At 39.2% G+C, this 14,239-nt stretch overlaps 1 protein-coding gene across 1 annotated transcript in view; it reads right to left on the bottom strand.

Moving 5' to 3' along the window:
* Positions 1-717: 717 nt before the first annotated feature.
* LOC311292556 (ribonuclease inhibitor-like) overlaps positions 718-14,239 on the bottom strand; it is a 63,348-nt gene continuing 49,826 nt past the window's right edge. The window contains exon 5 of the mRNA XM_084412281.1: positions 718-3,106. Within this exon, the coding sequence (XP_084268407.1) occupies positions 2,974-3,106 (133 nt within the window). The 3' untranslated portion in view covers positions 718-2,973. The remainder of the gene's footprint in view (positions 3,107-14,239) is intronic.

Genomic DNA, 14,239 nt, shown 5'->3' with positions numbered 1-14,239 from the left:
TACTGCTAGCCTTTTTTACTCCATCTGGCACGAACCCAGAGTCTCCGCTGGGTAACATCGGACAGAAAACGGTAAAACGAGATTTCATTCGATGACTTGTGGTTGCATCTCGGGACAAAACAAAAATAACGTTATGTATATTAACTGAAAGGTAAACTTCTAAGAACGTGAAGCTGAAACGCGGGCTAGTTAGAGATTTAATGTTTGTCATGATGACGTCTAAAGTCCCCGCCAAAGGATGTAGTCCCTTTTAGCAACTTGTTAGCAACCACCGTTTTTAAGACACAATAAAGTAAAAAAAATAAAAATAATCACAAGCAGGTTATAACTGGTGTGTTTTATGTCATAGATCAAAACGTGAAAATATTTAGAGGCTTTGTTAACCACAGACCTTATTTCAGGTGATTTAGCAAAAACCCATTCAAAAAACCCATAGACTTTAGGGCGAGGGAACCGGTAGTGCTAAAATGCTAACTCACTTCTGCGTTTTGGCCTACAAAGTGATGTCATAACTTCGGCACTCTATAGGTGTTTGTGTGTGTATTTAAATGCAAAGATTATATGTTGTGTACTATGTGTGAATGGATTATGTGTTTATTATTAATATATATAATATAATATAATATATATAGGAATGGATTATTATTGATTATCAAATAGATGTAGAAGTATTTGTATGTTGTGAGAAATAAAGTTATTCCAACACGAAGTGCCTTTTCTTTCCGTCCTTTATTTGGTAGTGAATGAATAAAACAGAAGAAGAAACCAGCGCTGGGAAGCTCAGGAAAACAGCTCAGCTCCCAATATTCTGAACAAAGAATATATACTGAAAATGTATAGGGAGTATCACGATCTTAACCAATAAGATTATAAATGACATCATATCATATCAGATATACTTATATAACAATCCTATAAATGGTAAATATCCGGTAAAGTTTTCCTTCTGAGCCTTGTGGTCCGAAGGCTTTTCTATATCATACATGGAAGAAAACGAGACCCTCTCTCCCTCAAACTCTGAGGGTCCTTCTTAATGTGAAACAGATGTGAGATTACATACATACAAAAGAATTTGCAAGCAAGGCTTTCTTACTGTACAGCACAGGGCCTTTTCTTCTCTGGACAAAACTTATGCTCTTGGACAAAACATATTTATGAATAAAGCTATTGCAATGGGCAAAGCTGAGATAAAGAAAATACATTTCTGACAATGGCCCCTTTGATAAGATAATTATCATATAACAGAATTATCATATCACAACATTCTCAGCATGTCCATTGTGTGTAAGATAATACATTGAAACATTCTTCATTCAAACATTAAGGCTTTACAGTTCTATTCATCATAGCATATTGAGAAGATACAAAAGTATTCATAGCACGATAAATCAACATCCTAATGAATGGAACAATACAACAAACAATAAATGCAAGGATTAACAGTATAATTCCTATTGGAATTAATGCCGAGACAAGCATTTGCCGCCAGCTCGTTAACCAATCACCAAAGCCGCTTCTGTCACTCACTTCTCTTCTCTGCAATTCATCAGCAATTTTTGTCATATTATTTATTCCTTCAGCGATAACGTGTCCATCTTCGTCATTCGCCGGGATAAAAGTGCAACAAGAAACACCAACAATAACACACACACCACCCCTGGCCGCAGTAATTTGGTCCAGCACTAATCTGTTCTGAAGGGCTGTCAAGCGTATGGCTCGAAGTTCTTCTTGGACACCAGCCAGAGTGTCCCTTGTAGTTTTAATAAAAGAAATCAACTCATATCTTGTAACTTCTACTTCAAGTTGAAGATTGCCAATTCCTATTGATGGAAAGATACTTTCGAAGAATTTTTCCATACCAGTCCATAGTCGATGTTCTTTTGGTACTGGATTATCTCTTCCCAAACTACTAACTGAACTGCGGTCAGAGAGGGAGCGTGTGCTTCTTTGGTTCATCACATCATTTTTGTGTGGTCTAATAATCATGGAATATTCCTCTAAAGTTACCAGGGCACATCGTCCACTCCAATTAAAAGGTAACGAGGTGTAAACCATGTGCCCGCATAACCAGAACCAATCTCTTAAAGCTCTTGTTCCTCTTACAGATGGAACGTACCTATTACAATTTTTTCCAGAGTAAAGTCCACAATACTCATCACACAATTCTTGAATCTCAGGAGTTGCTGATCCATAAACACTCAAAGTAGATATAGGGCTTGGAGATGTTTTGGTACATAGTTCTAAGTCAAATTTTCCTTCTCCTGACAAACAGCTAAGACAACAGGGCATGTTTCGTACTTCACAGCGACGATATATTTGACTACATTTACTCTCAGGAATTGTACCCAATGTTGCAGCTCCTACTTTTCTTTCGATACAGAACAATGAGTCTGGAATGGGGCCTACAGTTGCCACTTTAACATGTACTTGTACTGCAACTGTCACTTTCCTGTCATTAGGACAAGTCCAATTTATCGATGAATTTTGAGGTGCTAGCACTCCAACATTACTAATGAATAAAGGACAAAACAAGTCTTCTTCAGTCGTTGGTGATTTAACACTTACATGAGGTCCGGCAGCACTTTGTGGCATTTTCGTGCAAACATAACAGTCACCCTTTTTTCCTGTAGACTTAGCAGTGAAGTTGGCTAACCTCCACCACATATTGGAGGCAAACGCATGTGGTTCGTCTTCGTGAGCTAGCCAAGTTTCATTACCACTGCTAACAAGGGCTTGTGTATAAATGAGCATGGTTATCAGCACGAACAGGTGTAATAGCAACTTAGCAGACATGGCTTAATGGATGCGATGATAATTATTGCTAATTTTAATCAGCAATCTCGTTCTTCGTCTACTTCTCTTCCTCGTTCTCCTTTCGATCAGTGCTGGAGGTCCACTTCCGCATAAGCTTATGCGTTCCCCTGGGATGGAGCTGCCTTCACTCTGCTAGCGTGGATCCACTGCGGCTGGAGGTCAGTCAGAACACCGGTCCTCGTCACAGCGATCACCGTGGCAGGCCCCAGATAGTTTGGCTCCCCAAGTTTCGTGGGCTTCAGACACTTTATCAGCACCTGTTGTCCTGGAACGAAAGGATGAGTTGGCTTTTCTGAGGGAAGAGGGAGAGACAGAGAAACATCACCATTTATGCCATTCAAAGTTCTAACAAGGGAATCCACATAATCTGCGATGATCACCTCCGTGTCACCTGTGGAAAGATTGCCAGCGCGACCTCTGACCCAAGGGGTCGGGAAAGGTCTACCCATGAGAATTTCGAATGGAGACATTTTTGTGGTGGCTGATGGAGACATTCTCATTTCTGTCAACACGGCAGGCAACAAATCAACCCAATTTCTGCCCGTATCTAGACACGCTTTATTAAGACGTTCTTTTATCGTTTTGTTCAAACGTTCCACGTTCGCTGAGCTCTGCGGATGATAAGGAATGTGAAAATGCCAATTGATATTAAGCTCTTTGGCTAATAATTGTGTCACTTTAGAAGCAAACGGAGTTCCATTGTCACTTGCTATAACGGTTGGAATGCCGAAGCGCGGTATAATTTCTTTTGCAAGAACCTTTACTACCGTCTTTGCATTTTCTTTGCCACACGGAAAAGCTTCTGGCCACTTAGAAAATCGATCAATAATCACTAGCAAATATTTATTATTTCCACATGGAGGCATGTGTGTGAAGTCGATTTGTAAATATTGAAAGGGAAGTTCAGGATGCGGTAAAGCCTCATGGGCGATTGCCTTGTGCCGATTTGTTCGCGCACACACCAAGCAAGCATCCAATATCAACAAAGTATTCCTTCGAACGTTTGCTATGCAATATGATTGATTCAGACTTTGTATCACTTTCTCTTTTGATACATGCGATACACCATGATAATGCCTGCACAACATTACAATGGTGGATGCAGGTAGTGCGATTCTACCTTGTTTATCTCTCAAAATACCAGCTTGATCTGGTTTTACTTCATGGGCTGCCCAATGATTCAAATCATCTTGAGTAGGATTCGCTTGTAGTATCTTTATGTCCAAATCATTAGTCAATGACGAATTCATCATTGGCACTTCAGTGCTTTGGTCATTTACATGTGGGCTACGTATCGCTTCTTTTGCTGCCCATTTCGCTACTTCGTCTGCAAATCTGTTTCCTTTGGCTTCATCAGATTCACCTGTCTTATGACCAGCTACCTTAATAACAGCAAGCTTTAATGGTTGCTGTGCTGCACTAATCAGCTCGGCCACAATATTATGGTGCGAAATTGGTTTTCCATCGGAGGTTTTGAAATTTCTTTCCTCCCACAATTTAGCGAAATCATGAACTACACCATACGCATATTTGGAGTCAGTGTATATGTTAATGCACTGACCTTTTGCCAATTGGCAAGCTCTTGTTAAAGCAATTAGTTCTGCAACTTGTGCTGATTTATATGGCAGCGAATATGCTTCAACTACATTGTCGGGCAATTCAACAATAGCATAACCACACAAGTATGTACTGTCATTTGGCTTAAAGCAGGATCCATCGATATACCAATTCCGTCCCTCCTCTAGGACAGATGTAGATACATCTGGCCTACAGGCAGTCGACGTCTGGATCCTGGTCAGGCAGTCGTGGTCGTCACTCTGAAATTCACCTTGTGTCAGTAACCTGTGCAAATGTACAGTGGGACCATGAACAACAGAGGTTACTCTCAAAGTTAAATTAGCAGTAGCTAACAATATAGCCTCATAGCCTGAACGGCGTTGAGCAGTCATATGCTGTGTAGAAATATTATGCATAATAGCTCCAACCTGATGAGAAGTATGTACAGTTAATGGATGTGATAAAACAACCTTTTCAGCATCCTGTACCATGATCGCTGTAGCAGCCACTGCACGCAAACAGGCAGGGAGACCCCTAGCCACTAAATCAAGGGTTTTAGACAGATAGGCTATTGGACGATAAGTACCGCCATGATCTTGGGCCAGGATTGCCGCGGCCGTTCCTCCACTTTCGTGTATATAGAGATGAAATTCGCGAGAGTAACATGGTAGGCCGAGGGCAGGAGGCCTTAGGAGAGAGGATTTCAAATGTCTGAATGCCTGATCCATTTCAGCAGTCCATGTAATGTCCTCTTTATCACCCAGCGTAGCTTCTCGCAAAATTTTGTCATACATGGAGCAGTTAGGGACCCATAGCCGACAGTAATTGACCAGTCCCAGAAAGCTTTGCATTTGCTTCCGTGTGGATGGATGCTTGAATGCAGCGATGGCTGTAACCCTGTCAACAGACAGGCGGACTTGGCCTTGTGACAGTTCATGGCCCAAGTAGGTGACTTTTCTCTGTACCCACTGAAGTTTCTCTTTGGATGCCTTAAATCCAGCCTCAGCTAGAATATTGCAGACAATTGTGGAGGCAGCAGCACACATCTCCGCAGAGGCGCCAGTAACTAGGATGTCATCCGCATACTGGAGCAGACAAGTCTCTGGAGGGAGTTTGGCATCTTTCAGTGTCGCTTGCACTACGGCGGCAAAAACGGCCGGGCTATCCTTAAACCCCTGAGGAAGGCGGGTCCACATAAATTGGCAATTCTGAAAACAAAACGCAAACAATGGCTGAGTGTCACGATCAACCGGAATGCTGAAAAAGGCAGAACTTAAATCAATAACAGAAAAAAATGCATGTTCTGAAGGAATAGAATTGATTATAGTCTGTACATCTGGCACAATTGGTGCAAGTGGTTTTATCAAATCATTAATTTTTCTCAGGTCTTGCGTTAAACGCCAAGAACCATTTGCCTTTTTGATAGGATTAATTGGTGTATTATAAGGTGAATGAGTGCGAACCAGGATGCCTTGAGCCAATAGCTGTTCTATGAGGGGGGCAATTCCCTCCTCTTTGTCCTTTGAAAGCGGGTATTGCTTTTGAAACACAGGTCTATCAGATATCAAATTTGCCCTGTAGGGCCGGACATCAATTAGCCCTACGTCATCCTTGTGTTCCGCCCACAATTGAGGGTTGACGCCCGAAATTTCCTGTGGCAGCACAGTTGCAGGCAAATCATCGACAAGAGCACTTCCTGTGTCGGTTGTGATGGAAAAAGCTGCAGGAAACATAAGTGTCAGAGAGTCAGCGTCAAAATCCAATTTCATACCAAGTTTATGCATTAAATCTCTACCCAACAGGCAGAATGGTGAATTCGGTATGATTGCAAAGTCATGCATTTTAAACAATGATGGTACATCCTTAGAAGTAACCGGTAAGGGTGGCGACATTTCACATTTTACTGGAACGTTGTCAATTCCGATAGAACTGATTGTCTTTCCTGTGATCAGGCCCTCATAAAAGTTTGATGACAATGATGATACACTGGCACCTGAATCAACGAGAAATACATATGGTTTATGATCAACATTTAATTCAATGAATGGCAAAACATTTGACTTATTACCATAATTCAACGTAATCATTGAAATGTTAGATCCTTGCGTGTGTAGGCTCAGTCATTGTTTTCTCCATTCAGTTGAATACGGTCTCCCTTGTTCAGCAGAGCGAAAGGAGGGGGCTCTTGGCCCGCAGCCATCAGAGCGCCTAACCATCTGATTTCCATTAGACTGCTGCAGCTCAACTCTCCTTCTGCAAAACTTGGCAATATGCCCAGGACGGCCACAGCAGAAGCAAGTGAGAGGCTTTTTAGAGTTATTGAACGGACGGGTCGGAGCCCTAACCTGCTCAGAATTAACTTGCAACATCAACGGAATTTTTCCTTTAGAGTCGAAAGCACCGGCACATGAAAGTTCACGTAAACGCTTGCCAAGGTCATCAATTGACATCGTAAAAAGATTATTTGTCGTAAGTCGAATTAATTGTGCAGTCTCGCTGTGCATGTTGTTCAGAAACGTGTTCACAAACAACAGACAATTGTCATCATCGATCGGAAGTGCTGATTCCTCAATCCACGCACGCTTGAACCTATTAAAAAAAAACTGTTGGCGTCTCGCCAGATTTTTGCTTTGTATTAGCGGCATGCGAAATATCTTGTTTAGTAGATGACAACTTCAGCAAAAATGCAGTTAATTGTTTGAAAAAAAGTTTAAGTTTACTCGGATTGGCCCATAGCCAACCAGATTCGGATTCATTTTCCTCATCATCTTCTCTAAATCTCAAACCACGAAAGGATTTAGAGAGATCAATCGGTTCAGGGTCTGTTTTCACAAGACGACGTGACGGCGGTACATCATTAACAGGATCCAAAAGATCAACCGCTTCAATTAATTCTTCCTCCGTAATGTCAGCAGGAAGAGTTTTAGTTAGTATAAATCTATAATCACGCCCAGTCAACTGGCTATAGGCAGTCAAACGCTTCAAAACAGAAACATAATGATGCGGGGTTTTGGACGGATCTGGCAATTCTTTACAGATAGCCATTACTTCAGAAATGTTCAACGGATGAACCTTAAATCCATCTGAAGTTTCAACAAAAGGAAAAGCAGTCGCTTGCTTTAAATCTGGGTATAATCTATTTTTAACGGGCAGTTCCGCGGGAGCTGGAATACTCTCATATTTGGGAGGGAGGGGTTGCGGCGTCTGTGTCTCTTCCAGGAGAGACTTTTTTTCCGTGTGCAGGGAACTCTTCTCTGTGTCTGACGGAGAGACAGAGACGGCAAAAACTGCACTGTTCCGCACAGCCAATTCAGGGTATGATAAACTATTATTTTCAGTACTCTTAACTCTTACTGGACCTTGATCCCAGTATTTTTTCATGGTTTGCCAAGTTTTAAAGGATTTCTCCATATAATCCCCGGGCCAGAAAGGGTCCCCCCATCCGTTAAAAATCATATTTTTGGCACTTTGCATGTCGGCGTCTTTAAATGAACCCTCTCGAGGAAATGGGTCTAATTGTGTTTTGCCAGTCGACCACCCTGCCAGGTTCGACAGGTAGGGCTCAGTATAAAAAGCCTGATCGTTTCTGATCATGAAATCTTTTGGAGATTCATCAATTAACGGAGGAGATATTTTATTGCCCATTTTAAGCCACACAAAAATTTCTCCTCAAATTCAAAGCAAACAAATTTCAAAACAGTCAAATAGAGAACAAAAGAAAACAAGTCTGCAGTTACAATTGTTAGTACATTTGGCCAAAGAAACAAAGAGATAAAAAGGATAGAAGAGGAAAAAATCAAAAATAAAGTAAGGTGCTGTATCATTCACTCACAACCACAAAAAAGGAACGGAGCACTTTGAAATATCTCGCGACAATATTTCCTTCTTACAAAAGTAAGGTAAAACCAAAAACGCAGAAAAAGTGATCAATTTTTTTCTCACGCTCTTCTTGTATTAATTAAAACACAAGGAACACCCAAAAAGTAACGATAAAAGATCACTTTCTTTTGTCGTTCTTCCCGTCTTAATTAAAAGCACGCCTTAATTAAACACGAGGTAGACCATAACGATAAAAGGACTGATCAGGTCACTTTACCGTTCTTCTTGCTAATGCAAGGATATCCAATACCAAATATGGCACAACTCACGGCACGTTTTTAAAATTCATCTATCTCAGCAGATAGTAATAAACTGTTCTTATTAATAAAAGAAATCTGCTTTACCATCTGGAGTAGATCGGACGAGCTCCCATTTGTGAGAAATAAAGTTATTCCAACACGAAGTGCCTTTTCTTTCCGTCCTTTATTTGGTAGTGAATGAATAAAACAGAAGAAGAAACCAGCGCTGGGAAGCTCAGGAAAACAGCTCAGCTCCCAATATTCTGAACAAAGAATATATACTGAAAATGTATAGGGAGTATCACGATCTTAACCAATAAGATTATAAATGACATCATATCATATCAGATATACTTATATAACAATCCTATAAATGGTAAATATCCGGTAAAGTTTTCCTTCTGAGCCTTGTGGTCCGAAGGCTTTTCTATATCATACATGGAAGAAAACGAGACCCTCTCTCCCTCAAACTCTGAGGGTCCTTCTTAATGTGAAACAGATGTGAGATTACATACATACAAAAGAATTTGCAAGCAAGGCTTTCTTACTGTACAGCACAGGGCCTTTTCTTCTCTGGACAAAACTTATGCTCTTGGACAAAACATATTTATGAATAAAGCTATTGCAATGGGCAAAGCTGAGATAAAGAAAATACATTTCTGACATATGTGTATTAAATGTAATATGTACCCATGGCCGCGGGAACTAGGGCTGCTGAGGGTGCTGCTGACAGCACGAGAATTTAAAATGATATGACTTGAAATAAAGTTTTTGTTTTTCAAAAGGTTTTTAATTTTCCACCTTTATTCATAAAATTGTTCAAAATATAATTTCGTTTTTATATGATGTCAAATCTGCCCTACAAAGGCAAAAGACCTTAAGTCGCTAGAGTGTGGAACTGAGAAAAATGACTTTAAAGATTTTTAGTTGTCCCGCCAAATTAATTATAGGTAGGACACTGGAAATCTGGCAAATAGATGTTTTAGTAATGAAAATTATATACATAAAACAATCTTGAGCTCAAACTTGACTTTTGACCACTATTGTAAAGTTACTGTACTCTGCCTTTGTATTGTCAGCAAAAAGTGAGAAGTCATGCCAAGGCAAAAGGCAGTAACTTCCACATTATTAATATTTGGTGGCTGATCAGCATTAACAAAATCATTATAGTAATACCTGTCTAAAATCTAGTGATCATGGCATTTATTTTGTATGATTTACACTTATTTATAGCCATCTACTTATTGCTATCCTGTGCTTTGGTTGCATTCTGATGGCATTATTAATACATTTGACATGACAAAATACCTCCATAGATATATTAGTCCAGCGTTGGCTCGACCGTGTTCAGGGCGGGGCTAAACGCGCCGGCGAAGTCTTGGCACTCTGCCAGCTAGATGCATGAGGGTTTCAACCAGGTCCAGTACCCGAACTGGGTGAGGCGGGGCTTTAGTTATTTGTTGTATTCATCGGTTACGGCATGTGTAACATTTTTCTGTCAACTCTGCATAATCCTTCGCGATTGATAGCGCACGTTTGTCGATGGAGCAGGTTCAGACCATAATAAATGTTCTGACCGCATTTGTGCAGGACAAAGCTCTGAGGACATCAGAAGTTAGAGGGACTGATGGCAGCTGTACAACAGGGTATCTGCACAATTTTTAAAGTCAAATTTAAGGCTTTTAAAGACCTTTTTAAGACCTGAAGAAATCTAAATTAATACCGTACATTAGGGGTGCGCAATATTGACAAAAATATGTCAAGATATTTTCAAAGTTTTGTTGATAATAATTAGATGATATTTTACTGATTGTGTTTTTGTACTGGTATCCTGGCTGGTTTAGGCCTGTTGTTGACAGCAGACCCACGAAGATATTCATATTTTTTATATTCTATGCAGTGGTCAGTTCACAGTAGAGACTGAAATTAACATTTTTTGTTAATATTTGCCACCTTAAATTGATTTCCAGGGGCATTTTCACCTATATATGGACATTGTTTCTAAACGTATTTAGAGGCATGCATCACCTTTTATGTCAAATTCTAACATTCAAATTAAATTATATTAGAATAACACAGTACCAATGTCAAAATAAATCATTAAATTAAAATCCATCCTTGCAGTGCAGAGGTGACACAGAAGCGGCATCAAAACTGACATTAGCCTCCTATATTTACACTTCATTTACAATTGCATAAATAAAGCTATTCAATATTTAAATATGAAATGATTTATAATTTTAACGTTTTAATTATAGGATACTTTAAATATGAAACTAAAACCAGCAGTAGGTGGCGGCAAGTCACTGTCTTAATAAGCGAGTTGTTGGAGTAATTTATTCAACCGATTTGTTTAAACAGCTGATTCATTCAGAAAAACAAGTGATTGTTCATTGAATCGTTAAAATGATTCGTTCAAAACGCGGATTTCAGTAAAAAAAAAAATCATCGCTGTCTGTTGGACCACGGCTTCATTATGAAATTCTCGTCGGCGATATAAAGTGAAAATTGACAATATTGTGTCCAAAAAGTAACTCACAATGTTAACTTTATTGTTAATTTAACTGTTGTATAAAATAAATAGCACATTTGCAATTGTGCAAAGGAAAGCGGCACTCTTGCTCATGTGATATTCTAATATAACAACATAATATGATATAAATATAAGACAAAAACTCATTTGGGGACATCTATAACTGCACTGACACATCACACAGTGAAAGCAAGCATGAGAGACAAACGCGATGTCAGCTCGCACTCGCAGTGCCAATAATTGTTGTTAAAACAATGATTACAATATCATCATAGTTCATAGACAATATCTTACACTCCTAAGCACATAAAGAATGAACTTACAACTGAACTGACATTTACTAGTTTTCTTCTCTCCTCTCGCGTGCAGGAGACAGATGTAGGCTAATATACTGCCGTAAGTGACGCGTATTGTCACGTGAACAAGCAAATCCACAAAAATAGAATTAAAAAAATAATACGTAGCCCTACGATAATTAGATAGTTTTAATTTCGAAAGCATTTAGATAAGTCTAAGTCAAAGTGTCATCTAAAATTTAAGACCTTTCATAAGTAAAAATAAGACATTTAAAAAAAAAAAAAAAAAAAATTTATATATATATATATATATATATATATATATATATATATATATATATATATATATAAGACTTTTTATGGCCTTAAATTTAAAAAAATCTAATTTAAGACCGTTTAAGACTTTTTAAGGATCCGCGGGGACCCTGGTACAAAGTACACAGGCTACACCGTAATTTTAATTTTAATGGACAGTAAAACAAAGGCAGATAACCGTACAATCTGGTAGGTAGCATTATTTGATATAACACTGGCACAGTAATGTCATATTGACGTGCGGCTGAACAAAGGCAGAGTACGGTAACTCAGTTTGAGCGTTCCCAAACAAAGCCAAAGAGCGGTAACTGGTGTTACGGTGTTCTGCCTTGGTTTCTCATGGGCTTTTAGAAGTTACTGTTAAGACAACTCATTATTTTATCGAAAAAACAACAGAATTGATTCAAGATACACATCCACATGATAAAGGAGGTCTTGAATGTGCCAAACATGTAAATGACTCATTTTTGACCAAAAACGAAGTTACGCTCTTTTGCCTTTGCACGGCAGAAATGTGGTTTTGTGATATTGAGAAATAAATATATTTCAAAAGTCGATCTGACGTAAATGACGTGACTATGCTAAAATTAGAATATTCAAACGAAAAAACAAACTCAGCTAACTATGGCGAGTCAGAAGAGAATATCAGATTTCTTTACAAATCCATCATAATTTTAAAAAACAAATCTAAAAATGAATCGGACTATGATATGATATAGGCCTTATTCGCAAACACCGGAAGTAGCTAACCGCAGCCATATTGTTGACATGACAGCCGTTTCTCAATATGCGTTCTTGTCTGTACTTGTGGACTTGTGAAACGTCATCAGTCACTGCCCTAGTCCTATTCCAATTCAAAGTTCACATCTAGCCAAGTCCAGTTCGAATCCCCGGATGTGTTCTTGATCCGCCCCTTTTACCGAGGATGCATCAAGAGGTGACTTGTGCGGACTTGACAAGCCAGGTATCCCAGAATGCATCTCACACCACCAACCAGCAAGCGTCAATAGCAGAGGAGAAACCCCGCGTAATTTAAAAATACTGCTATAAATGTGTCACGAAATGTAGTTTTAAGAGTATTTCAGGCGAGAATGTAGTTGTTTAAAGCTCAAATCTTTGGTTTATTTATAAAGATAGCGCCTATTTGAAAATTTGATCTGACGTTTTCGGAGTTGTGAGAACCAGGAAATCGGACGCTCGGCGCTCGTACCCCGCCGAGAACAGCCTTTCCTCGGCTTCTGCTGCTGACTTGCCGTTGGCTCGGATGTCTCTAGTCTAGTGGTATAACCTTTTACAGTCTATGGGTATAACATGAGATTTAAATCGTCTTGTGTATATCCAACAGGCGATTTATTTATTTTATTTGTCTCATTAATGTATTATTTGTTCCCTGGCAAAACGTTTTAGCTGAGGGCAAAGTGAAGTTATAGCTTTATTTAACGTTAGTCTATTTAACTAACTTATGTAGCCTAGAGAGCTGACTTATGTTTGACTGAATCGTTGGCTTTATTATTGTATAGCTTCTTATACCTTTTAGGCTACTTATACTTTTAGAATGGCTATTATTGATCATTAAAACTGACATTTAGCAAAAATGGTTATGTCATTTTATTTTATATATTTAAAACATATAAAATATTTTATTATAATAGCCTACATGTTGCCTACATTCTCTTCACTGTATATACATATATGACACAACCCTGTCTCTTTTTGCTAAATGTTCGTTTTAATGATCAATATTATAATGTTTTTTATTCATCATATTTTTTAAATGAAAACAAAAAGAGTCAGGGTTGTGCTTTATATTTCGTGTTGTTGTAAATATGCAGTGAAGATAATCAATTTGCCTGAACCTCATTTGTGTGGCCATTATGTTAAAGATCTTTTTTAAATGAAAATGAAAAGAGGAAAAGTGGTGGTTTATAACATATTTTGTTTTATTTGTAGCCTATAAAGAGATAACCGGAGTAGCCAGAGCGAGCTGAGTGACGCTATCAAGTACGCCGCTGTTCCATTTGCAGAATTATGGGACTCGCGTCCTCCCGTCCTCAGGAGTTCGTTCTCCTGAGTCGAACTTGTCAGTCCGAACTACCAAGGACTCAAGTCCGAACTTTGCGTACTTGGTATTGAGAAACGGCTGACATCTGTCCTGCCCCTAGCCACACGCAGATTTGAGTTGAGGGGAGCAGTAGCCTAATGGCTTCATCTCGTCGGTATCAAGAGAAGATAAGCTTGATTGGTGTGGACCCATATCAAATAGACCATAGCCTTAAGTAAAGATCCGTCCTTATTGCCAGCCGTTCTGTCACGCATTCACCGTGAGACACACGCAATTGACACTTATCACACGCTCTCACGCCACACATCCATTTTCTCACGCACAGAAAAATCGCTAAGCAAAGAGGACACGGACACCGACAGACTAGACAGAGCAGGTTACTTATGATATAAAACAAATCTCAGCTCTCAGGTTCTGTCACTTTTTTATTACGAAATTCAAACAATAAATACTGTTTTGGCGCTTGTAAATGTGACGCGACAGATCCCTGGCGGCACGTGAACCGATCATCTCTAGCTAGTAAATAAACACGAATGAACAATGT

The sequence above is a fragment of the Rutilus rutilus genome (assembly GCF_951802725.1).
Source record: "Rutilus rutilus genome assembly, chromosome: 6".
NCBI lineage: Eukaryota > Metazoa > Chordata > Actinopteri > Cypriniformes > Leuciscidae > Rutilus > Rutilus rutilus.
This window is presented reverse-complemented; position numbering and strand designations above follow the sequence as displayed.